Source organism: Penaeus monodon, chromosome 39 (assembly GCF_015228065.2).
Source record: "Penaeus monodon isolate SGIC_2016 chromosome 39, NSTDA_Pmon_1, whole genome shotgun sequence".
Lineage (NCBI taxonomy): Eukaryota > Metazoa > Arthropoda > Malacostraca > Decapoda > Penaeidae > Penaeus > Penaeus monodon.
The window spans coordinates 22,601,777-22,626,776 of NC_051424.1; the positions used below are offsets into that span (position 1 = coordinate 22,601,777).

The window sequence follows — 25,000 nt, forward strand, 5'->3', positions numbered from 1 at the left end:
ACTTCCTTCTAGAAGTTTCAAATCGCCTTTTGAAACATTACTTGCTTGACAGATACTCTGATATACTTCCTTCTATTTATTGTTCGTATATGGCATTAAAATTTAAAATGTCCAAGGAAATGATTGTAATTATGTGCATATGCTTCCGTTTATCCATCTCTCACTCCGCCTTACCCGTCCCTTTGCCCGGTTCATCTCTCTCTTCCACTTCCACTTCCTCTCCCTCCCTCTGCCTCTCCCTCTCCCTCTCCCTCTCTCTCCTTCCTCTCCTTCCCTCTTTCCCCCTTCCCTCTTTCCCTCTCCCCTTCCTCGCCCTCTCCCTCTGTCCGTTCCTCTCTCCTCGTTTCTCCATCTGTCTACCTGTCAGCCCACCTGCGTGGCTGTTTTTCTCCCTGTCCGTCGGTTCTGCCTTCCCGTCCCCCCCCCCCTCTTATCTTCTTTATTCCTCCTTTACCCATCCTTTTGCTTTTGTACTCGAGGCCTAGCGGCAGATTAACATTTTCTAGGGCTTAGGCTTAGTATGTATGGCCTACTATAGAATTCATCTTTTGTGGAGTCAGTGGGTAACAGTTGACAAAAGGAGTGTATATTTACCAGAGATGTATTTATTCATTCATTTTAGCAGCAAGTGGTGTTATTTAGTTTAATGTGGTAAGAATACAGAAATCTGTAATTTCATTTGTTTGATTTTTGATGGATCTCTTTTGCGGAATGAATACTTTTGATTGATTTTTTTTCTTTGTTTCTCTTACACGATTTTGGCGGGCCTATAAGACATCCGGGTTTTAGTCTCTCCAGCTTATGCACACTACAGGGCTATTCATCATTGCCATGGCCAGAATTCTCTCGTGTTTTTTCTTAGAATTTTAGATTTGTTTCTAAACTCTGCGGTTTGCCTGTTATCAGCCTTCATTGTGTTTTCTTCCTTTTATCTCTATGGCGTTATTGTAAATGTCAAAAGAAGTGTGTGTGTGTGTGTGTGTGTGTGTGTGTGTGTGTGTGTGTGTGTGTGTGTGTGTGTGTGTGTGTGTGTGTGTGTGTGTGTGTGTGTGTGTGTGTGTGTGTGTGTGTGTGTGTGTGTGTGTGTGTGTGTGAGTGTGTGAGTGTGTGATCAAGATGTGAAACAACGTTTCGCTTGCAACCTGTATCCAAGTCTCCGACCTTCTCACCGCTCGCCTCTGTTCATTTGATTACGTCGTCACGGCGTGGGAACCCGGGCAGGTTATACCCACCTTCCCACTCCCTCCCCCGCCCCTACTCCCTATCCCACCCTCACCTCCCTTTCTCCCTTCCCCTCCTTGTCCTTGTCCCTCTCCCCTACTCCTATCCTTCCCTTCCCTTTCCTTGTTCTCCCCCAACACACCCCATACCCTACGCTCTCCTCCCCTCCCTTCTCCTATTATACCTTCCCTTCCCTCCCCACCCCCTCCCCGCACCTCTCCTCTCCTACTTTCCCTTCCCTCCCCAACTCCTCCCCGTTCCTCTCCTCCTACTTTCCCTTCCCTCCCCATCTCCTGCCCGTCCCTCCCCATCTCCTCCCCGTCCCTCTCCTCTGCTACCCTTCTCCTCCCCAACCCCCCCCCTCCTCCACCTCTGTGTGTAAGACTCAGAAGAACGAAGGGAAGGCGCTTGGGAACGAGAGCTACGGAAGGTGGGGGGATTTGGGGGGGATGGGGGGTTGGGGGTTGAGGTTATTTCTTCTATATCAGGTTCAGGAGAAATGTTATATATTTAGGGTCGGTTGGGATAGGTGCAAGAGGGGGGGGAAGGGGGAGGAGGTGGGGGGGGGGCAACTGTATGGGGACAGTATCCGGTTCATCTAGGACCAGGAGGGAGGTGGGGAGGGGGGGAGGTTGGGTTACGGCTAGCTGTACATGTGTATTTTATTAATTAGTTTATTATTATTATTATTTATTATTATTATTATTATTATTATTATTATTATTATTATTATTATTATTATTGCTGTTATTATTGTGTGTGTGTGTGTCTGTGTCTGTGTGTGTGTGTGTGTGTGTGTGTGTCTGTGTGTCTGTGTGTCTGTGTGTCTGTGTGTCTGTGTGTGTGAGAGAGTGAGAGAGAGAGAGAGAGAGAGAGAGAGAGAGAGAGAGAGAGAGAGGAGAGAGAGAGAGAGAGAGAGAGAGAGAGAGAGAGAGAGTTTATTCCCGTGTTGCAGGATCCATAGAGACTGAATTGAGGAGAACGTGTATTGGTAGATATGTTTCTCTTTGTCACCTTTATATTATTATTATTATCATTATTATTATTATCATTATTATTATTATTATTATTATTATTATTATTGCTATCATTATTATCATTGTTATCATTATTATTATTGTCATCATCATCATCATCATCATCATCATCATCATCATCATCATCATCATCATCATCATCATCATCATCATCATCATCATCAACATCATCATCATCATCATCATCATCATCATCATCATCATCATCATCATCATCATCATTATCATTATCATTATCATTATCATCATCATCATCAACATCATCATTATTTCCACTGCTGCTGCTGCTACTACTATTACTGCTACTACTACTACTACTGCTACTACTACTACTACTACTGCTGCTACTGCTACTACTACTACTACTACTACTACTACTACTACTACTGATATTATTATTGCAGTTATGGTTATTGTCACATTATTTGTTACATTTTTTTTATAGAGAAAGGGAAGCTTGTGGTTGTGGGAAGAAAGGAGACGAAGGGGGGGAATGGGGGGCGGGGGGAGGAGAGACGTATTCCAGCAGTTTCAATTAAGATCTATATGTTTTAGAAAAAAGGGGGAAAAGGAAGAGAAATGATTATTTGACTGAGCGAAAAAGGGGAGGAGATTTTCTTTTCTTTTCTGTTCATTTAGGTATTGGGGCGGGGTTGAGTAAGGGGAAAGGGGGCGGGATTGGGGAAGGGAGTAAGGAGGGAAGGGGGCGGGATTGGGGAAGGGGGTGGGTGGGGCGGGATTGGGGAAGGGGATGGGTGGGGCGGATTGAGGGAGGGAGGTACCTTTTGTCTTGCATGATGTAATGGGGAAGAAATGGAGGGGAATAAGGATTTTGAAGGTGGGCTATAATGGGAGAGCGAATAGAGATAGTGATAGAGATAGAGATGGAGATAGAGATGGAGATGGCGAGAGAGAAAGAGAAGAGAAGCGGAGAGAAAATGAAAGAGGGGAGGGGAGTGAATTCTAAATAGCCAAGAAACTCATTTTTCTGGGAACATCAAATCAGTAAATGGAATACCGCGAAAGTTGCATTTCACCGTATTGCACCTGCAACACGGAGCATTAGTAGGCGTACAACTCTCACTCTCTCATTTTTACTACATCACTGATTCCCTTTTCTCTCCCATGTTTTCATTACTCTCGTTTTCTTCATTTTTTACCACATCAGTAGTTTCCTCTTCTCTTTTTCTTTCTCCACATTCTTTCTTCCATTATTTTAGATCCATCAGGTATTGCCTTTTTTTTTCTCTTACTCTCTCCCTCTCATTTTGTCCTTTTTTTCTCTCCCTCTCTCCCCCTCATTCTTTCCTTTTTTTCTCCTTTTCCCTCATTTCGGCCAAATTCTTTCTTCCCTTTATTCTGATTCCCTTATTTATTTCTCTGTTAGTTATTCCTGTTTTTCTCTTCCCTTCTTCTCTTTCTTTTTGTTTCTCTTTCCCTCGTTTCGGCTAAATTTATTCTCATTCCCTTCTGCTCCATCAGTTATCCCATTTTCTCTCTTCCTTTCTCCTTCTCTTTCTCCATTTCTCTCATTTCTGCCTCGGTGCCCAGAAACAGAAGACAAGATCGTCCATATAACTTGGCTGTCAATCCTCCCTCGCTCCTTGCACGTCGAGAAGGAGGGGCGAAGGGGAGAGAAGGGGGAACTAGGAAAGAATAAGAAAGAAAAAGGGTGGAAAGTGTGAACATAGAAGAGCGTTAGGCGAGCCGTGTTGAAAGGGAACGACGGTGATAAAAGGTGACAGAGATAGAGAGGAATAAAGTAAGAGAGGAGGAGGGAATGGAGTAAGGGTAGAGACTAGGTTGAGACGTAAATAGATTGATATAGAATACGAGAGAGAAAGAGAGAGAGAGAGGGAGGGAGGGAGGGAGGGAGGAGGAGGGAGGGAGGAGAGGGAGAGAGGGAGGAGAGGAGGGAGAGAGAGAGAGAGAGGAGAGAGAAGAGAGAGAGAGAGAGAGAGAGAGAGAGAGAGAGAGAGAGAGAGAGAGAGAGAGAGAGAGAGAAAGAAAGAAAGAAAGAAAGAGAGGGAGAGATTGTAGATTTTTTTGGGGGAGAGACCTAAGATCTTTTCAATGGGTTAAGGACAGACCCAAGTAGATTTTTTAAAAGGGCGAGAAAGACGTCTTTAAAAAGGGATTAGAGATTGACCTACGTAGCTTTTTATTCTTTTTAGAGTTAGAGAGAGACCTACATATTTTTTAAAGGGAGAGGCCCAAGTAGAGTGTTGGAATGGATGTGAAAGATACAAAAAAATAAACCTCGGCCAGTGCGCAGGAAGCGTTAGTCTCGAGTAAGGGCGAAGGCCTCGAGGAGCAGAGGTGCTTGCAAATCCTTCAACCCCAAAGCGAAGCCCACCCCCGCCCCCTTCCCCTTCCCCCCCGCTTCCCCGAGACATCCCATTCCCCCGCTCCCCCTTCCCCCTTCCCCCTTCCCCCCCCCAGGCACCCCCGCCGGTGTCCTCACCTTATCCTCGTGCTTCTTCTCGATGTTGTGCTCGGTGATGTGTTGCAGCTGCAGGTCCTTGGCGTCGTGGTTGCTGCCGGCGTCACCTCCTGGGGTCTTGGCGCCCTTGCTGCCGCCGGCGTTCCTGTGCGCTAGGGCCTTGCGCGCCTCGGCCTTGTGGGCGCCCTCGAGCTTGTGCTGGGCGGGGCGGTGGGCGCTGTGGGTCGAGTTGTTCTTGTGGGCGTCCGTCTTGTGGCCAAGGCTGTGGTCTCCTGCGGGAGGAGGAGAGGGGCTGGTGAGTGCGAGATGGAAGGGGAGGGTGTGTGTGTGTGTGTGTGTGTGTGTGTGTGTGTGTGTGTGTGTGTGTGTGTGTGTGTGTGTGTGTGTGTGTGTGTGTGTGTGTGTGTGTGTGTGTGGTGTGTGTGGGTGTGTGTGTGTGTTGTGTGCTGTGTTGCGTGTTGTTGTGTTGCGTGTAGTAGGTGTGTGTGTGTGTGTTGTCGTAGTGTGTGTGTGTGTGTGTGTGCACTGTGTGATGTGTAGTGGTGTGTGTGTTTTGCTTAATATCCATATTTTAATTATCTAACAGTAAGAAAGAGTATTTGTTATATCACAAGATTTGGGGAACAGAAACCACTAAAATTAAGTAGTTAATCTGATAAATCCTCCATTCACGGACACCCCCCTTACCCCCCCTTTACCCCCTTCTTTCCCCCCATTGATAAACTTCATAAACCATGAAGTATAAATCAAATATGACGTTTTTTCCGTTAGTGAAGAATATGAATAACAGTTTACCATGAATTAGAATTGGCACCTAATACCGTGTACGGATCAATTAGGATAGATGAATAGAGGCGACGAGTTAAGTCCACCGTTAAATAGACTCATCCTCGCTTCCATCGGAGTGATCAGAGTCGCAGAAATGATGACGTAATTCGAAATTAATGAATGAAAACAAACGAACGGCAGCAGAAGCAACAAGAACAAGAACACCATCACCACCCCTCACCATCCCCCACTACCACCATCACCACCCCCACCACCAGCACCCCCATCATCACCATCATCACCCCTACCATCACCATTCTCACCCCCCTCACCACCCCCCACCACCACAACCACAACACCCCACCAACACCCCCACCACCACCACCATCACCACCCCTACCACCACCACCATCACCACCCCTACCACCACAAACCCAACCCCCCCCACCACCACCACCACTCCCCACCCTCACCCCCATTTGGTGTAGGGCTTGGGAGTGGGGGTGGGAGGGTTAAGGGGCAGGAAAGGTTTTAAGGGAATAATAATGGGTGTGGTTGCTTTTATGGGAGTGTGTGGGCTTTTTGTTTAGTTGGTTTGTATGTTTGGCGTGTGGTTGTGTTTTGTTTTTTGTTTGTGTGTGTGTGTGTTTAGTCTGTTTGTGTGTCGTATGTGTGTGTTTTGCTCTTGTGTGTAATGTGTCGTATGTTGTGGTGTGTGTGTGTGTCGTTGTTGTGTGTGTGTAGTGTGTGTGCTGTGTGCTCCCCTGTCCCCAAACGACCCCTCGATCCCCACACTACACCACATACCCCCACCTCCCACCACCACCAATCCCACCACTTGCCCCCATTTTTTGGTGTGGGTGTGAGTGTGGTGTGGGTTGGTGTGTGAGGTTGTAGTGGTTGTAATGGGTGTGTGTGCTTTATGGTAGTAGTGTGAGGGGTGGTTGGTTTGGGAATTTTGATGTGAATAGTATGTTTGGTGTGGGTATGTTATCGTGTTGTGTGTGTGTGTGTGTGTGTGTGTGTGTGTGTGTTGTGTGTGTGTGTTGGGTGTTGTGTGTGTGTGTGTGTGTGGTGTTGTTTGTGTGTGTGTGTGTGTGTTGTTGTGGTGTGTGTGTGTGTGTGTGTTGTGTGTGTTTGTGTGTGTGTGTGGTGTGTGTGTGGTGTGTGTGTGTGTGTGTGGTGTGTGTGTGTGGGTGTTGTGTGTGTGTGTGTGTGTGTGTGTGTGTGAGTGTGTGTGTGTGTGTGTAGTATGCGACCATCTATCATTTACGTGCTTCTTGAATGTTTTTGCTTGCTTGCTTGTTTTCGGCTTTGTTAACACTTGCCATTTCAGAGGAATGGAAAGCAGAAGTTAAGTGACATTTATTCAGGTTCATTACGGCAATCAGTTCACCCTCGAGAATGCGAGAGAAAGTTTAGGATATTCAGAAAGGGAAAGGAGATTTTTGGCTCATCCACGCTCACATGCTCGTGCTCATGGACACGGACGTGGATGCACGGACACACGGATGCACGCACGCACATCCACTCACTCACGCACTCACTCTTATCTACCTTTACCTTTCTCTCTTCTTCTTTCACCAACACCTTTCCCTTCCTCTGTCTCCCCGGATCCTCGCTCTCGCTCGCTCTCTCTCTCTCTCTCTCTCTCTCTCTCTCTCTCTCTCTTTCTCTTTCTCTTTCTCTTTCTCTTTCTCTTTCTCTTCCTTTCCTTTCCTTTCCTTTCCTTTCCTTTCCTCTCCTCTCCTCTCCTTTCCTCTCCTCTCCTCTCCTCTCCTTTCCTTTCCTTTCCCTTCCTCTCCACTCTTTCTCTCTCCCCTCTCCCTCTCTCTTTCATTTCTCACCTTTTGCCCCCCCATTCCACCCCTTCAGCTGGTCATCCTCAGCCCCAGTCGGCCTGGCCTTGGTTCTTGCCGCTCCCCTCTCTCCCTGTCTCAACTCTTGTCACGTTCTTCCCCCTTTTCTCTCCCTCTCCTGCTTCCTCTCCATTTGCATTTCCCTCCCTCTCCCACCATCTCTTTCGCCCTGTCTGTCTGTCTTTCTCTCTCTCCTTTCCTCTCCTCTTCCTCTCCTTTTCCTCTTCCTCCATTCATCCATCCATCTATTTATTTATCTATCTATCTATCTATCTATCCCTCCATCACTCCATCTCTCCCAACCTCCCCCCTCACCCTCTCCCTCACCCTCACTCCCTCACCCTCAACCCTCACCCTTCCCCCCTCGCTTCCTTTCTGCCTCCGGGTCCCCTCCCTTATATTGTCCTGTATGTTACGTTTTGTGTATTTTCCCCTCTTTCCTTTACATAGAGGACGTTCATTTTCCATTCATGGTTGGCGTTCTACCCCCCCCCTTCCCTCTCTTTCCCCTTTCCCTTCTCCTCTCTCGTTGCTTGTTTTCGTTACTTTTCCTTTTCCCTGTTCCTTATTGGTTCTGTTTTCTGTCGTTCTATGTCTTTGTATTAATCCTGCCGTTTGTTTAACTTTTATTTTTTGATTATGTTCATTATCATTGTCACTAATAACCATTATCCTCATCAAGACTACACAGCCTTGTAAGAAATTTTGAATAAAGTTGTGAGTGAGTTATTAATTCTTCAATGGAAAACATGCAAACGACGTTCCTTATCACATTTTCTATAAAATCACGTCATTCCAAAATAGCTTTGGTTTCATGACGTCATAACGCACACCATCGCGAAATGATTCATTCTTATCCGTATATTTTCGGCATTTTTTTCATAAAGGGGAAAGGGAGGGGGGATGGGGGTCCACGACGGGAATGTCATTATATATTTATTTATTTATATTCTCACGCATTTCCCTTCTTATGTCCTGGGTCTCGGGTCCAGGTGAGAAGGGCGAGCGCGAGGTCACGGCGAAGGATTTTTAAGTGTTCGCAAGTCCCCCTCGACGCCTCGAACGACCGACCCATCGCACCCGGTAATCGATGGGAAGCGACGGCTGTGTTTGCCGTGCTAACAAGGACGACCCTTTTTTCGCCTTCTCTCCTTCTCCCCTCCATCGTCTCTTTTTCCCCTATCCTCTGTTATCCCTCTCTTCTTCCTCATCCCTCGCTCCTTCTTGCTTTCTCATCCCTCTTCCCCTCCCCCTCTTACCACTCTCTCATTCACCTCTCCTCCATCTCTTTCCCCCTTTTCTCTCTCTCTCTCTCCCTGACCCTGTCCCTGTTTCTCTCCCCCCCCCTCCCTTACCCCCGCCCTCACTCCACCCGTCGCCGGAAGTGTCCTTTTACTTCTTGTTGGCGCGCTGTGACCGACCTTCGAAGCCGAAATCGGGCTGTCTGCTTGTCAGGTTGTTTGTTGTTGCGGTCGTTTGCTTGTTGGGCTGGCTTGAATTGGTTGTTTGTTGCGGTCGTTTGCTTGTTGGGCTGGCTTGAATTGGTTGTTTGTGTTCGCGGTCGTTTGCTTGTTGGGCTGGCTTGAATTGGTTGCCTGTGTAGTCGTTTGTTTGTTAGCTCTGTTTGCGTGGTTTGGTATGTCGTAGTCGTTTGTTTAGGCCTTTTTGTTTGGTTGGTTGTAGTTCTAGTTAAGTTCGACTAAGATTATGGTTAGTTTGCTTGTTAGTTTTGTGTGTAGTTGATTGGTTTGCGTATTCGGGTTGATTGTTCTCGTTTGTTTGATATTGCTTGTTTGGTTACTTGTGGATTGGTTGCAAGGTATTTATTTGTTGATTGCTTGGTAGGTTGGTTAATTGACTCGTTGGGTTGATTTATTAGTTGTTCTCTATTTTTATTTTGTTTTTATTGGTCTGGTTTGTGTGTTATCCATTTTTGTATTTTTGTATCATCTCTTCATTGCCTCTTTATTTGCTCTCTCTCTCTCTCTCTCTCTCTCTCTCTCTCTCTCTCTCTCTCTCTCTCTCTCTCTCTCTCTCTCTCTCTCTCTCTCTCTCTCTCTCTCTTAGACTAAAATTCATTATTCTTCCATCGCATTGTCCATGCGTCACTTTACTTGATACCCTTTCAGCGCAGGGATTTCCTCCAGTAAGTTGATCAGACGTCTAGATCTCCTCTGAACCCTATTTTTAAAAGCAGTTTTCTTTTAGACCTTTTTCTCTCAAAATGTGGGGCACCGTCTTAGCAAGTTTCAAGGACGTAAATCACAAGGTTTTCATAATATTCTTCTAGGTGGAAATTGCATTGCAAGGTTGGATGGTTAGCTGTGCTGCTTATGTCCTGCAGGATGTGTGGCTCGGAAGGGAAAGGAGTTCTGATGACTATTTAGCGAACTGCGCAAGTCACCACCGGCGCGCAGTCGAAGTCATGGCTTATTCTTCGATGCGCAAAAACACTTACATCCTGTTGTACGATTAGCATTATCCCGCGGTCATTGCATTGAGTGGGTGTTTTCATTGTAAACAGTTTCGTTGGTGTTATCGTCGCGGCATAAGGAATTCTTATCAGATATGATTGTAAAAGCATCATGGACTATTTAGTTTTAGGTGCATAAAGATGATCTCTCTCTCTCTCTCTCTCTTCCTCCCCCCTCTCTTCTCTCCTCCCTCTCACTCTCCTCCCGTCTCTCTTTTCCCCTCTCTCTTTCTCTCTTTTTCTCTTTTTTTTTCTCTCTCTTCCTCGCTCTCTTCCTCCCTCGCTCTCTTTCTCCCTCTCTCTTCCTTCCATCTCTCTCTTCCTCCCTCCCTCCTCCTTTTGTACTTCTCTGTAAATTTGTTTGTCGTCCATTGGGCGTAATAGATTCATCAGATCAGATCAATCCTGCCGTCATCTCTTACCTGTATACCTTCTTTCTTCATCCCTTTATCCATCCATAGCCTAGTCTTCCTCCCCATCCTCTTCGTCTTTCTTCCCATGCGTACTTCTTCCTGCCCCTTCTCACCTCCCAGTAACCTTGGGGGCCTGTTAGTCCACGTGTGCTGTGCTGTGTTGATGTGTTTGCAGACATCGGCATAACAGCGGGTGGGCCAAGGGGGTGGGGGTGGATCGTAGGGTCACAGGTGGGGGAGTGGGTCTTGGGGGGAGGGGAGGGGAGTGGGTCATTGGGGGAGGCGAGTGATCGTGGTCATTGAAGTTTTAAACGAGCGAGGTCGTGTCGATGAGAACTTGAGGGTCACGTGTTAGGAGGTAAATTAGGTCAGTGTTGTGATAGGTGATGATGATGTGAGTGATAAAAGAGTAGGTTTTGTTTTGTTCTTGTCTTACTCTTCGACTGTTATCTCTCTTCTCCCTCTCTTCTCCCACTTCTTCTCTGCTCCTACCAATTTTCTTTTTCTTCTCCTCCCCTTTTCGTTTCCATACCCGCCTCCCCTTTTTCCTTACATCTTCTTTCTCCTCTTGTTTTCCTTACATCTTCTTTCTCCTCTTGTTTTCCTTTCTCTTCTCTATTCCTCTCTTTCTCATCACTCTTCCCATTCTTTCTTCTTTTTCCTCCCCTTCCTTCCCCTTCTCTCTTTTCTTCCTTCTCCTTTCCTCACCTGTCACCTCCCTTCATTTTCTCTCCTCTTTTTCCCCATCTGCCACGCTCCTCCGTCTTCTTCCCTCTCTTCTCAACACTCTTCTCCCTCCCTACATCTCTCTACCCTCCCTTTTCATCACCTCTCTCCACCTCCCCCTCTTATCATCTCTCCCCCCTCCCCTTCTCATCACCCCTCTCCACCTCCCCCTCTTATCATCTCTCCCCCCCTCCCCTTCTCATCAGCCCTCCCCTCCTCCCTCTGTCATCATCTCCCCTCCCCCTCCCCCTCCCCTCTCCCTCATGGACGTCAGTAGCAATATCCTGGTGCCAGATCCGAGGAAGTGCGTGCCACCGCCGCCAGATGGCTCCTGTCTCGAGGCCTTCCTTGGCGGGGCTGTTTGTTTGTTTGTTTGCTTGTTAGTGTGTCTGCCAGCCTTCTCAGTGTTTTTCTTGTTTGTCACGTCCGTTGGCCTTGATTGCATTGTCCAGGTGGTTAAGAGTTTTGTTGTTGTTTTTGTGTTTGGTTGGTTCACTGTAGCCGTTTTTGCTGCAGAGGTTTGTTAACAATTGTTTTTATTGTTGTTTGTTGTGCTTGTTCTTGCTGTTGACGTTATTACAACTGTTGTTGCTTCTTCCACAGTCGTCATCAACATAATTTTTTATGGTTGTTGTTTTTTTTTACAATTTATTCATTCTGATTTTTCTTTGTTACTCAAGTAAGCTTATATCGAAGACCAGTATCATTATATGAGATTTTTTTTTGTCGAGGCGAAGTTGCACTTGACAAGTTGGTGATGACCGAGGACATGGTGACCGATTAGTGAAGACTGAGGACAGGGTTACAGATTGGTAATGACTGAGAGAAGGTGACAGATTGGTGATGGCTAAGGGCAGGGTGACAAATTGCCACCAAGATGTTTATTTTAACACCTTGCTTTCAGTCCGTCATCACCAACCTCACAAATAAATTATATGACCTTATCAAAGACACCAGACTATCCTATAACACAGAAAAAAAACACGAAACTAGCCGAGACAACACGGCGCAGACAATGCAAGAGGAAGCAGGCAGCGTCATTGCGGTTGCATTATGTTGCACAAGTCCGGCCAGGAGGTTTGCCGTGACAGTGTTCTCGGCGGCGCTTTGGTCTCGCGGCCGGGCGCGAGGACCGGGCGCGAGGACGCCGGTGCCCCGGTCCCCCTCTCCCCTTCTCGCGGTCTTTCTAGAAGATTCATAAATGTATACGCGTTATGGAGAGGGAGAGGGGAAAGGAAAAGGGAGAGGGAGAGGGGAAAGTGAATTAGTTTTGAAAGATCAGAGGGACGAGGGAGATAGGAAGATGAGGAGAGGTGGACAGGGAAGAAGGGACGATGGGAGACGGGGAAGTGAAGATTGGTGTGACGAGGAAGGGGAAAGACGGAGGGAGAGGGAAGGGACAGTGGAGCTAAGGGAAGGTGAAATGAAAGTAAACTCAGCGAGACGGCAGAAAAAACGAACGGAGGAACAGGGAGCAAGAGGACGCCGGCAGAGTGCCGGAACGCCGGTCGGCGCCAGGCCTCCTCCCCCCTCTCCGCGGTCGTCAGAGAGGTCATAAATGTATACGCGTTATGGAGAGGGAGAGGGAGAGGGGAAAGTAGTGAAAGGAAAGGGAGAGGGGAAAGTAGTGAAAGGAAAGGGAGAGGGGAAAGTGAAAGGAAAGGAAGAGGGAGAGGGGAAATTGAAAGGAAAGGGAAAGGGGAAAGGGAGAGGTAAAGGGGAAAGGGAGCGGTAAAGGGGAAAGGGAGAGGTAAAGGGGAAAGGAAGGGAGAGGGGAAAGGGAGGGAGAGAGAGGGAAAGGGAGAGAGAGAGAAAGGGAGAGAGAGAGAAAGAGAGAGAGAGAGAGAGAGAGAGAGAGAGAGAGAGAGAGAGAGAGAGAGAGAGAGAGAGAGAGAGAGAGAGGGGGTGAGAGGGTTAGGGAGAGGGAGCCTTTCGGAGGAAAGGGAATAACAGAAAGACAAAATGAACACCAGAAAGCGAAGAACACGCGGGGAGATACCGACCGATGTCTCCCCCTCCCCCTCCCCCTCCCATTCCCTCCACTCCCCTCCCCCTCCCCTCCCCCTCCCCTTACCCCCTGCCTCGCCCTGCCTTTTTCATGGCGAGAGAGAGATGCGAAACAAGGTTATCGCGGAGGTGGTCTGGCAGGGGAGGGAACAGGGGATGGGGGGGAGGGGTGTGGGGCTGGAGTCAGGGTGTGGGGGTTGCCTGTGAGGGTGGGAGATTAGAGGATGCAAGCATTGGAGTATAATGCTTTTTTTCCGTAGGGGAGCCGATGAGGGGAGGGGATAGAGGGAGAATGGCGGGGGAAGGCGATAGAGAAAGAGGGGAAGGGGAGAGGGGATAGATAGAGAGGGAAGTGGGGAGGGGATAGAGAAAGAGGGAAGTGGGGTGGGGATAGAGAAAAGGGGAAGGGGGAGGGGATGGAGAGTGTGGGGGGGGGGGGGCTACTGTTCCGGCTCTTTCCAGTAAGGAGCATTAAGAGTAATGGCGGCGCTGGAGTAATTGGGCGGCGGTGGCGGCGGAGGCGGCGGCGGCGGAGGCGGGCGAGTGTGACCTTCGGTTTTCCAAAATTCAGGTTTCGCGCGCAAAAGGAAGTTCGTTATCTATTTGTTTGTGGATTGAGTTTGTTTATTTTTTCTTTTTTTGTGTGTGTGTTGTGTGTAATATTTTATTTTTGTTTTTTTTTTGAGGGATGGGGATTGTTAATTTCATTGTGGTGTTTCATTTTAATGAAATTAGTAGGTCGTTCTGTTATTGCTTTGTATTTTTTAATGTGTTTTATTTTCTTTGTTTCCCCCGTGTTAATTAAGCCTTTGTTGTTACCGTTCCTTTCCCTCGTATTAATCGTGTAATTTTCTTTTTCTGGTAACACGGAAACTTTTTCGTGAGTTCTCTCTCTGTTTATTAAATTTTCTCTATTATTATTGTTACTATTTCTCATTTGCCCCTTTTAACTCACTATTATTTCATTCTTTACCTCCTCGTCTTTCCGCATGGGTTGTTATCGTCATCCGCGCTTATTATCATTTTTATCTCCCTTCTCCACCAGCAGCTCAGTCCTTGGCGTAGTGCGGTGTGGAGGAGCGAGAGAGCGAAGGGGAAGAAAGGGAGGAACGGGAGGGAGGGAGGGAGGAAAGAGGAATGAAGGGAGGGGGAAAGGAAGGGAGGGAGATAGAACCAGGGAAGGATATGGATAAATGGAGGGAGGAGAGAGAGAGAGAGAGAGAGAGAGAGAGAGAGAGAGAGAGAGAGAGAGAGAGAGAGAGAGAGAGAGAGAGAGAAGGGAGAGGCAAAGTTTGAGGGAGGAAGCAGAGAAGTAGAGAAGCAGAGAAAGAGAAAGAGATAGTGACGGAGATGACAACGAAGACAGAGAGTGAGAAATGAGATGAAAGAAAAGGAGAAGAGACAGGAGAAAAGGGCGGGTGGGGAAGAGAGCGAGAGAGCGAGAGACAGAATGAGACTAAGAAGAAGCCGAAGGAGGATCTGCCAAACCCTTCAAATAACAGCAAGGGAGAAAGGAAGAGGGGGAGAAGTGGCCACCGCGGCGAGGATTCCCCACGAGCCGTCGCGCGCATCCGCAAGTGGCTTTGGAAATGCTCTCGTCTGTATTTGCTTCAGAAGAGAAAGCTGTGTTTCGAATTTTCGAGAAGGGAAGACTTTGTCACGACCCCGATGCTCTTCTTTTTGGATCAGCCTTATGTATTTCATTATTATTAATATTATTGTTATTATTATTATTAATTATTATTATTACTATTTATGTTTGTTTTATTTTATTATTTATTATTATTATTATTATTATTATATATTATTATTATTAATTTTATTATTTGTTGTTAGTTGTTGTTTGTTGTTGCTATTATTTTTATATATTTGTTTGTTTAATAATAATAATAATAATTATTATTATTATTATTATTATTGTAATTATTGTAATTATTGTTGTTGTTGTTGTTGTTGTTGTTGTTGTTATTGTTATTATTAATGTTGCTATTATTATTATTATTATGATTATTACGATTATCATTATTATTATTATTATTATTATTATTATTGTTATTATTGTTGTTATTACTTTCATTATAATTATTTACTCCATGTTTGTACCTTATTTATCATATTAACAATATTATTGCATTATATTGCATCATTGCTATCATTATTGGACCATTTCCTCTTCACACTTTCCCTCTCCTTTTCTAGTTTCTCTCTCTCTCTCTCTTATTGTCTTTCCCCTGCCTTCCTTCTCCCCTCTCTACTGCCCCCCCCTCTGCTAAACCTCCTCACTCGCCCCTGTAGCACCCCCCTTCCTCCCTTCTACCACTCTCTCTCCTCTGTACCCCCCCCCCCTTTCCTCCCTTCTTCCACCCTCCTCTCTCCCCTCTACCACCCTCTCTCCTTCCCTCTGCCATCCCCCTTCCATTCCCTTCCACCCCCCTCCTCCCATCTTCCACCTTCCTCTCTCCCCTCTACCTCCCTCTTCCTCCCCTCTGCCACTCTCTCTCCTCCCCTCTGGCCCCTCCTCCCCCCTTATGCATTGTGGTCTGTCGCAAGAAAACGTGAAAAATATCTTGAGGGCTTGCAAGCCTCAGAGCAGTATGAATTGTTTGCCGAACCGCCGGCTGGAAAGGCAGCTCTGGGATAAGTCTCTCTCTCTCTCTCTCTCTCTCTCTCTCTCTCTCTCTCTCTCTCTCTCTCTCTCTCTCTCTCTCTCTCTCTCTCTCTCTCTCTCTCTCTCTCTCTCTCTCTCTCCAGGGGGAATAGGGGAGATGAGGATGGGTCAAGGGAAAAGGGGAGAGGAGAAGAGGTGGGGGGCAGGAGAGGGCATGTTTAATTTAATTTGATAATCTAATGATAATAATTTAGTTTTATTCCATTTGTTACAATGGATCTTATTGGTGTGACATGCTGTCCGTTTCATTTTGCTTCTAAATTACCCCCTGTGTGCATGGAATGGCCGGGGTTACCATCCACTGGCGGCGCGGGAATCGAACGCGGGTCAGCAAGATTGCGCAACATGAAGAAAGGGGAGAGGAGGAGGGAGCAAAGGGAGTAGGTGAGAGGAGAACGAGAAGGAATAAGAGAGGAGAAGGGGACAAGAATAGGGGAGAGGAGAAGGGGACAAGAATAGGTGAGAGGAGAAGGGGGCAAGAGGGAAAAGGGGGACAGGAGAAGGAAGCAATGAGAATAAGGGAGAGGAGGAGGGGACAAGAATAGGTGAGAGGAGAAAGGGGCAAGGGGGAAAAGGTTGAGGAAGAGGGGAAGAGGGGAGAGTAGAAGGGGGAAGGGGGAGGACGAAAAATGCGACGCACAATATGGTCGGGAGGGGGGTGAGGCTAAGGGTAGGGGGAATGAGTTTCTCCATGTCTTGTTTACACAGCCCGGAACTATAGTATTGTGTTTGTGGCGAGTAAGTTCTCTCTCTCTCTCTCTCTCTCTCTCTCTCTCTCTCTCTCTCTCTCTCTCTCTCTCTCTCTCTCCTCTCTCTCTCTCTCTCTCTCTCTCTCTCTCTCTCTCTCTCTCTCTCTCTCTCTCTCTCTCTCTCTCTCTCTCTCTCTCTCTCTATTTCTCTTTTTTCTCTCCCCTTTTTCTCTTTTTCTCCTTTTCTCTTTTATCTCTCTCGCTTTTTTTCTCGCTCTCTCCTCTCTTTTTCTCTCTTTGTTTGGACGTTCTGAGTACGCCCTTCACCCCCCACCATAGCCTATTGTAACAGCCTGTTATGGGCATTGTCAATCACCTGTTCTACCTGGAGTAATATTGTCGCCCGTTTTGTACCGATCGATAGGCCTGTTTCAGAGTTCTGTTTCTGACGTCCACTGGCCCATGATGTCAATGGTAACGCGGGTAGTAATAAGGAGGTATTGATGATGATAATGATTATGATAACAGTATTACCATTGCTTTTACTACTACAGCTGATAATAATGATACTATAATAATAATGATAATAATGATATTGATGTTGATGATAATCATCATCATCGTATTACAAATATCACTGCTATTCTTCTTAATCCTTATCACAAGTACATGCATCCGCCGTGTGTCAACTCTCCAACTTAACTGTGTCTGTTAACCACTGATCTCTAATGACAGTTGCGATTACGCTCAGGCTGCACGACCTCCGGGTCATCGTGCGCTGCCATCGTCAGCAACTCCCGCTGACAGCTGACACCATTAACTACTTCCACGACAGGACATTAAGGTCATCGGCAGGGGTTACAGATGCTGATTTTCACCCCTACACACCATCCGCTCCCTCTCCTCCTTTCCCTTCCTTTCCTTTCTTTTCCTTCGATTCCCGTCTCTTCATTTCCCTCTCCTCCCCTCCCCTCCCCTCCTCTCCCCTCCCCTTCCCTTCCCTTCACTCCTCCTCTTTTCCGTCCTCTCCCTCCATTTCCCTTTCTCCTTCCCTCCCCTCCCCTCCTTTCCTCACTCCCTTACCCCTCCCCTCCCCTGCTATAAGGAGAAATCAGGATAATCAGGATATCATCAGCGACCCCCTCACCCTCCGCTTCCACTTTTCCCCTCTCCCCTCTCCTCCTCCCCCTCTCCCCCTTCCTTCCCCCCTCTCCTCCCCCTTCCCCTCTCCTCCCCCTTCCCCTCTCCTCCCCCTTCCCCTCTCCTCCCCCTTCCCCTCTCCTCCCATCCCCTTTCGTAAATGTTCGTAAATGATCCTCCTCGGGAAACAGGGCCATTGAGTGACGTCATGCGAAAAGGTCGTTGGGGACACTGTAACGTTCCCCCATGAATTGACCTTTTTTGGGCTTAGACTTTCGCGACGATGGGGGGGGGGGGGTATAGAAGAAACTAGTGATGACGAAGAGAAAAAAAGGTTGAGAAATGTACGTGTAGAGACTTGATTATTTCGCTTGGAATCGGGACGCATCTCGAACCACAGACTTCGAAGGTGCAGGATGAATAAACACTGGAAGTACATCCCATTTCGATCAGGAAGAAAGAAAGAAAATATTTTGCATATTGTTACACCCATGCTTTCCATTCCCAAGGCATTCTTCCCCCACACATCAACAAAGCACACACACACACACATACACACACACACACAAACACACACACACACACACACACACACATACACACACACACACCCAACACACACACACACACACACACAAAAACACAACACACACAACACACAATCCCACACACCACCCACACACACACAACACCACACAACACACAAACACAACACAACCACACACACAACACACCCACACACACACACACACACACATTAAAAACCCCAAAAACCCCACAACACACACATACCACACACAACAAACACACACATCAACAACAACACAACACTACACACACATACACACACAAAAAAGTAGAAAACCTATCTTTTTACACTTCGGGCGGTGGTGATCAGCATGGCCCACTTCCCAACACAATTCAGAAGCAAAATACCCGTGGATCTTTATATATATGCAAATGTGTTAGTACTTACGGCGGTGGTGGTCGCCGTGATCCATTTTCCCAAGACAGTTCAAATGAAAAAAAGAAATAACAATAGAAAACATGTTTTTTTTTTACCTTCCCCCTCTACAAAAAAATCATAAAAAACGAAAAAAGAAGCAAATCTCTTACTACTTACGGCGGTAATGTTCGCCAAGACCATCCACTTTCCAAGACAAAAAGACCCACAGATCTTTATACTTACACGAAACCAATAAACACACACACAAAATATTAAAACAGGCAAACGTCTGTGTACTTACGGCGGTGGTGATCGCCGTGGCCCATGCGGTTGCTGAGTTCGTGTTCGCGGGTGCGCTTGGCCACGTGGGTCCGCTTGCCGTCGCCGTGGGGCTGCCAGGGAGAGAGCAGGGAAGTTAGGCTCGCGGGGAAGGCGATGGCGCTGTGCTTGCTTGCTTGTTTGGGTTGGGTTGGGTTGGTTGGTTGTTGCGTGTCGGAGGGTTAAGTGTGGTTGGCGAGGAAGAAGATTGTGTGGGAATTAAATTATTATTATTATTATTATTTTTTTTTTTGAGGGAGTTTTAGTGTTTGGAGTTTTAGTGGATATTTAGGTTTGGGAAAATTGCTCTTGTTTTACCTATTCTCTAAAAAAAAAGAAGAAAAAAAAAAACAATATAAGGCATTTTACAAATATTAATTTTCCCGGACAGGATAGAATCCAGGAAGTCAGTTAGATTTTTTTTTTTTTTTTTGGTCGTCTCCACACTCCCTTTTTTAGTCGTCCATTATTTCCTCTATTTCTTCTTCTTCCCCCTTTTCGCAATAGTGCCCCCCCCCCTCCGATCAATTATCCCCATGGCTTTACCTTTATCTCCATTTTATCCTATCATTATCCCTAATCCTTGCGCCGCATCTCCAGTAGCGAGTGCTTTCCAGAGGCCGGAGACGCGAGGGAAAATATGCAGCGAACTCCCGCACGCAAGCACTCCGGCTCCAATTAATTTCAGCGCTGTCTTCCTTCCTCGCTTCCTCCATGTTTATCATCTGCGCTATGCATGCATTCAGTGCCTCAGCTGCTGCTGATTCTAGAATTTATTGTGTGTGTGTGTGTGTGTGTGTGTGTGTGTGTGTGTGTGTGTGTGTGTGTGTGTGTATGTATATAGTGTGTGTGTATTATATATATATATACATATATATACACATATATACATATAGATGCATTTATATATAATTATATAGGTAAATAAATAGATAAATTAATATATATGGATATTATGTATTATATTATGCACACACACACACACACACACACACACACACACACACACACACACACACACACACACACACACACACACACACACACACACACACACACACACACACACACACACACACACACACACACACACACAAAGACATATAAATGTGTGTGTGTGTGTGTGTGTGTGTGTGTGTGTGTGTGTGTGTGTGTGTGTGTGTGTGTGTGTGTGTGTGTGTGTGTGTGTGAAGTAAGAACGCCCACCAAGCCCATGCGAATGAAAGGGCCCATCGTGAGCAAAGCGGAAGGCGAGGTCGGCCCTGATTTCGCTCGCCGAATGAAATGGCGCATTGCGAATTCCATTATGCAGCCGACGTTGTGTTGCGCAACACAAAGTCCGTGTTTCATGCGGTTCGGTTTCATTGCGCTAATGGGCGGGCGATCCGTTTCGGTGGCGCCGCGCGCGTTTCTTGTGCTAGGTCGGCCATTTTCGCTCGGGAAGGTTGATTTAAATTCCGTGTTGCTTATGGATGCGGTATGTTAATTTTTTAGTTTATTGTGTTCTCTCTCTCTCTCTCTCTCTCTCTCTCTCTCTCTCTCTCTCTCTCTCCCCTCTCCCTCTCCCTCTCCCTCTCCCTCTCCTCTCCCTCCTCCCTCCCCTCCCTCCCCCCTCCCTCCTCTCCCCCCTCCCCCCTCCCTTCCCCTCCCCCTTCCTCCCCCCTCCCCCTCCCCCCTCCATGCATCCGTCCATCCATCCATCCATCCATCCATCCATCCATCCATCCATCCATCCATCCATCCATCCATCCATCCATCCATCCATCCCTCACTGCAATGAAAGAGCGCTTCCGGGACCAGAACGTTCACACAAGGCACAAATGAGCGATACTTCAGCCTCCGTTTTGCACCGAACTTTGACGACTCCCTTGCAATGTCCCGGCAAATTGTCGGCTCAAGTTTTGGCAATGGACGAGTGATCGGCGCTGCAGATTAGACGGGCGGCAGCTGTGATTACGCGCGATTTCGCCAAAGATTCGGAATTTTGGGTTTCTTTGGGTTCTGATTATTATTTTTCCGGCTAATTGTGAATTTTTTTTTTCTTTTTAGGTGGGGGAGAAGGAGAGAGATGGGGGGGGGGTATGGTTGTATGACTTCCAGATTAAAAAAAAGATAAAAAAAAAACTGTGAAACCTTTTATTTTCAGTCTCGAAGTCCGATTTTCCCTGATTTTGGAGATGCTCACGAGTCCCAGATTTTCTCTCCCGCTCGTTGCAACGGACGAACGAATTGCAACAATAACCTCCCCCGACACTTTGCATGATTAGAAGGGGAGTAAGAGGAGGGGGGGGGGGGGAGATAATACCTTGTGGGTATCGCAACTTTTTTTTTGCGCGGGGGGGGGGGGGGGGGGGGTCATGATTCGCGCATTACTCAGTCGCTCATGACCCATTCTTGCGTTTGGAGTCGTTCATGGGAGGCGTGTGTTTCGTGTGGAATGGTTCGCGTCATGCATAGGTCTGTCTGCACGATCGGTGAGGGAAGGTTGGACTGGTGGGAGGTAGGGAATGGGAGGGGAGGGGAGGGGAGGGGAGGGAAGGGGAGAGGAGGGGAGGGGAGAGAGGAAGGGAGGCAGGGAAGGGGAGGGAGGGGGGAAGGGAGTAAAGGGAGGATGGATGATGGATGAAAGCGAGAAGGAAGAGGAAAGAGAAAGAGAATGATGGGTAGAATATATCTATCTACATGTAGAGGGGAGAGATGGAGAAAGAGAAGAATGAGGAAGGAAAGAGAAGAGAAAGGGAGAGAAGGAAAAAAAAGAAGAAAGAGAGAGAAAGGGAGAAACACATAACAGTTTCATCTCTTGTCAACATTGCCCGCGCACGTCTCATAATAAGACAACTTAATGATATTCCTCGTAATTATGATAACCCGAGGTAATTATGCCTCGTTCTCTCTCCCTCCTCCTCCTCTCCCTCTCTTTCCCCCCCCCCCAGTCATCACCCTTCCCCTCCCTCTTCTCCTTTCCTCTAATATTCACCCCCCCCCCCCCGCCCCCCGCCCCCCCCCCCGCCCCCCGCCCATCACGACCCCGCCCGCGACCTGCCCTCTGGCCTGCAATGTGCATGATGGACGTTAATGAAATTTCCATCGGGGCGAACCTGTCAGTTTCCACTACCGATCTCTGCCGCGTTCCTGTGCTGCCCTCTAGGCCTGTTCCTTTCATTTTTTCCCCCTCTTTTTTGCCCTCTCTTACCCTTTGAGCTTTGTCTCCTTTCTCTCCTTATCCATCTTTTTCTTCCCCCGATTTTCAGCTTTGCCTTTTCTCCCCTTTTCCTACTTTTCCCCTTTATCCCCCACTGTTCTTCTGCTTTCCTTGCTTTCCCGCTCTTTCTTCCCTTGTCATTTCCCTCCCTTCCATTCTTTTCTCTCTTTCTTTTTTTTTCTTTCCTCTCTTTTTTGTACTCCATCCCCCCTCCCCTTTGCTTTCTGCTCTTCCTCGCCCTTCTATACTTTCTTACTATCTTTCTGCTTCTTCTTCCTTTATCTTTCATTGCGTTTTCTCTTTGTATTTCTCTTTGTCTTCCTCTGTTCCTCTTTTACTTTTTTTCGCATCTACCTGTCGTCTCTTACTTTGTCTTTCACTTTTTTCTCTCTTTTATTTCCGCCAACCTTTTTCCTGTTTCCTCGTTTTTCTTTTTCTTTTTCTTTTCTTTACTTCTTTCCTGGTCTTTGTCTCGTTTCCCTTCCCTCATATTGGCTCTCATTTTTTGCTTTACTTTTTTTTTTTTTTTTTTTTTATTAATGTCCCAGATAAATATTTTTCTTTCCCATTTTGTGTCGTGAGTTTTCCATTCGTTGACTTTTTGCTTTTATTTGTGTTACGCTTTTTTTTCGACAACGACACGTGTCCTGTGTCCTTTCACGCAGAGGGAAAGGGGGGCGAGGGGGGGAGGGGGAATTTAAAAGTGAGATTGGGAATTAATGTAAGAGTGAGAGTGAGGGTGTGTACGTGGGAATGAAAGTGAAAGTGAAAGTGAGAATGAGGGTGAATGTGAGATGGAGAGTGAAAGTGAGAGTGAGAATGAGAGTGAAACTGAATGTGAGAGTGAAAGTGAGAGTGAAAGTGAGAGTGAGCAATGAGTGAGAGAGTGAAAGAGTGATTGAGTAGATAAGCATAGTAGTAAGTAAGTAGGAGAGTTAGTAAGCGAGAGACAGACAGTGAAAGAAAGAAAAAAATAAATCAATAAAGAGAGACAGACACAGACAGACAGAAAGAAAGAAAGAAAGAAAAGAAAAGAAAAGAAAGGCAGAGAGAGAAAGACAGAAAGAAAAAAAGAAGAGAAAGAGAAGGTTCATGAGTGATCGAGGAGAATTTATCAAGCGACAAAAACGAGGCTGATGATAATGGCGGTGATGGACGAGCAGGATCAGCCCCAGGTGATGATGATGATGAGGGGGTGGGGCAGGGGCAGGGGCAGGGGGCAGGGGGCAGGGGGAAGGGGGCGGGGCAGGGGGCGTGGTAGTGCAATGATGATGATGATGGTGGTGGTGATGGAGAGGGTGATAGAGTTGTGAGACCGTGAATTGGATTATTATAATGTCAAAAGGAGTGAGTGTGTGAGTAGGGTGCGGGATGGGTTGTATATTTGTGTGTGTGTGTGTGTGTGTGTGTGTGTGTGTGTGTGTGTGTGTGTGTGTGTGTGTGTGTGTGTGTGTGTGTGTGTGTGTGTGTGTGTTTGTGTGTGTGTGTGTCTGTCTGTCTGTCTGTCTTTGTCACCGTCATGTTTACACGCCCGTTTGTACACACATTTCAATCCTGACGATAATGACCCCAACCAAATGACTTATTAATCGAAGACAAAGCGTCGTTTCCGGCCATCGTTAACTGTTTACTGGCCGTTTGCCCGGGCGAGGACACGGGTTATTTTCGACCAGTGTGAAGAGGAAGCGGCGGGACGATCACGGCCGCGGGAACTCTGCTGACGGCGGCGCTGACGTATGTCCTTATGCGAAGTCAGAGGGTAATGAGGAAGAATCGATGGAGGGAGATGGAGGATAGTAAATGCCTGGTATATATTGAGGGGGAGGAGGGAAGGGGGAAAAGGAGAGGGGAGAAGAGGAAGTGACGATGATGAGTATCATGAAGGAGGAAAACACGAAGGCAAAGAAGAAGGGAAGAGGAAAGGTGAGGGAAGAAAATAAAAAAGGGAGGGAGATTAAAAGAAAACGGAAAAAGAGGGAGAGAGACAGAGACAGGAATAAAAAAAGAAGAAAAGAGAAAATAAGAGGTGGGACGGGAAAGGAAAAGGGAGAGAGACAAAAGAAAAAGACAGACAGACAGACAGACAAGGAGAGAGAGAGAGAGAGAGAGAGAGAGAGAGAGAGAGAGAGAGAGAGAGAGAGAGAGAGAGAGAGAGAGAGAGAGAGAGAGAGAGAGAGAGAGATGATTGCATGTCTAACGGATTACACTTCCCGCCCACTGAACCGCGTATCATTCGCTGCAATCTACTTAGTCCACCCCCCCTTCCCATCTTCCCCCCACTTTGTCCCCCCCCCTCCCCAAGCCCCCAACCTCTCCCCTCCCCTCGCGGTATCACTTGCACTTCATTTCCCAGTTTTCAAATTTAGCATTAAGCGAGTTTTCACGGTCTGGGTACGGGAAGTTGCTAGCGAAGTTGTTTAAGCAAGGGCGTTTTCAGAAGTTAATGCTGGAGTGAGGATATTTCTTCATGTTCACTAGTAGCTAAGCAGGAGGAAAATGGGCGCTGCGTTTTGCAAGATGATGTTACTTTATCTGCTTTTGGTTTCTCTCCTTCCTTGATCTTTTATCGACTCCTCCACTTATCTCCTTGCTTACTTACCTCTATTTTCTGTCTCTCACTCAGTCTCTGTCTGTCTGTCTGTCTGTACCCTGCCCCCCCTCCCTTTCTTTCTGTCTTTCTTTATGTCAGTCTCATAATCTCTCTCTCTCTCTCCCCGTCAAGTATCCTTTCTCTTTTCTTTCCTTCCTTCCTTTTCTCTATCCTTTCCTCCCTCCTCCCTCCTTTCCTCCGTCTCTCTCACTCTCCTCACCTCGCCCTCTGCCTCTCGCCCTCTCACTCTTTTTCCTCCCCCTGTCGCTCTTTCCCATCTTGCGCCATTGATTAAACCCTTGCCTCTTCCTCCCCTCCCCCTCTCCCCTCTTGATCCTTCTCCCCCTCGCTCCCTGGCCCCCTCCCTGACCCTTCCTCCCCCCCCCCGTTCCCCGCCCCAGGAAAGTTGAGCGATCCAGAGTCTTAAAACCACTCGAATTCTCATTACTGTTTGCCTGACTCCGAGTTAAACCCCGGGCGGACACGTGGACTGAGGAGGC

General features: G+C 47.1%; 1 protein-coding gene across 1 annotated transcript; it reads right to left on the minus strand.

The window, feature by feature from the left end:
• Positions 1 to 4,722: 4,722 nt before the first annotated feature.
• LOC119597690 lies at positions 4,723 to 18,805 on the minus strand (the record flags this gene model as incomplete). The annotated part of the gene is given in 2 exon segments (XM_037947292.1): positions 4,723 to 4,973; positions 18,692 to 18,805. Coding segments are annotated over 2 exon segments (276 nt in total), but the record flags the coding sequence as incomplete, so codon positions are not given.
• Positions 18,806 to 25,000: the final 6,195 nt, after the last annotated feature.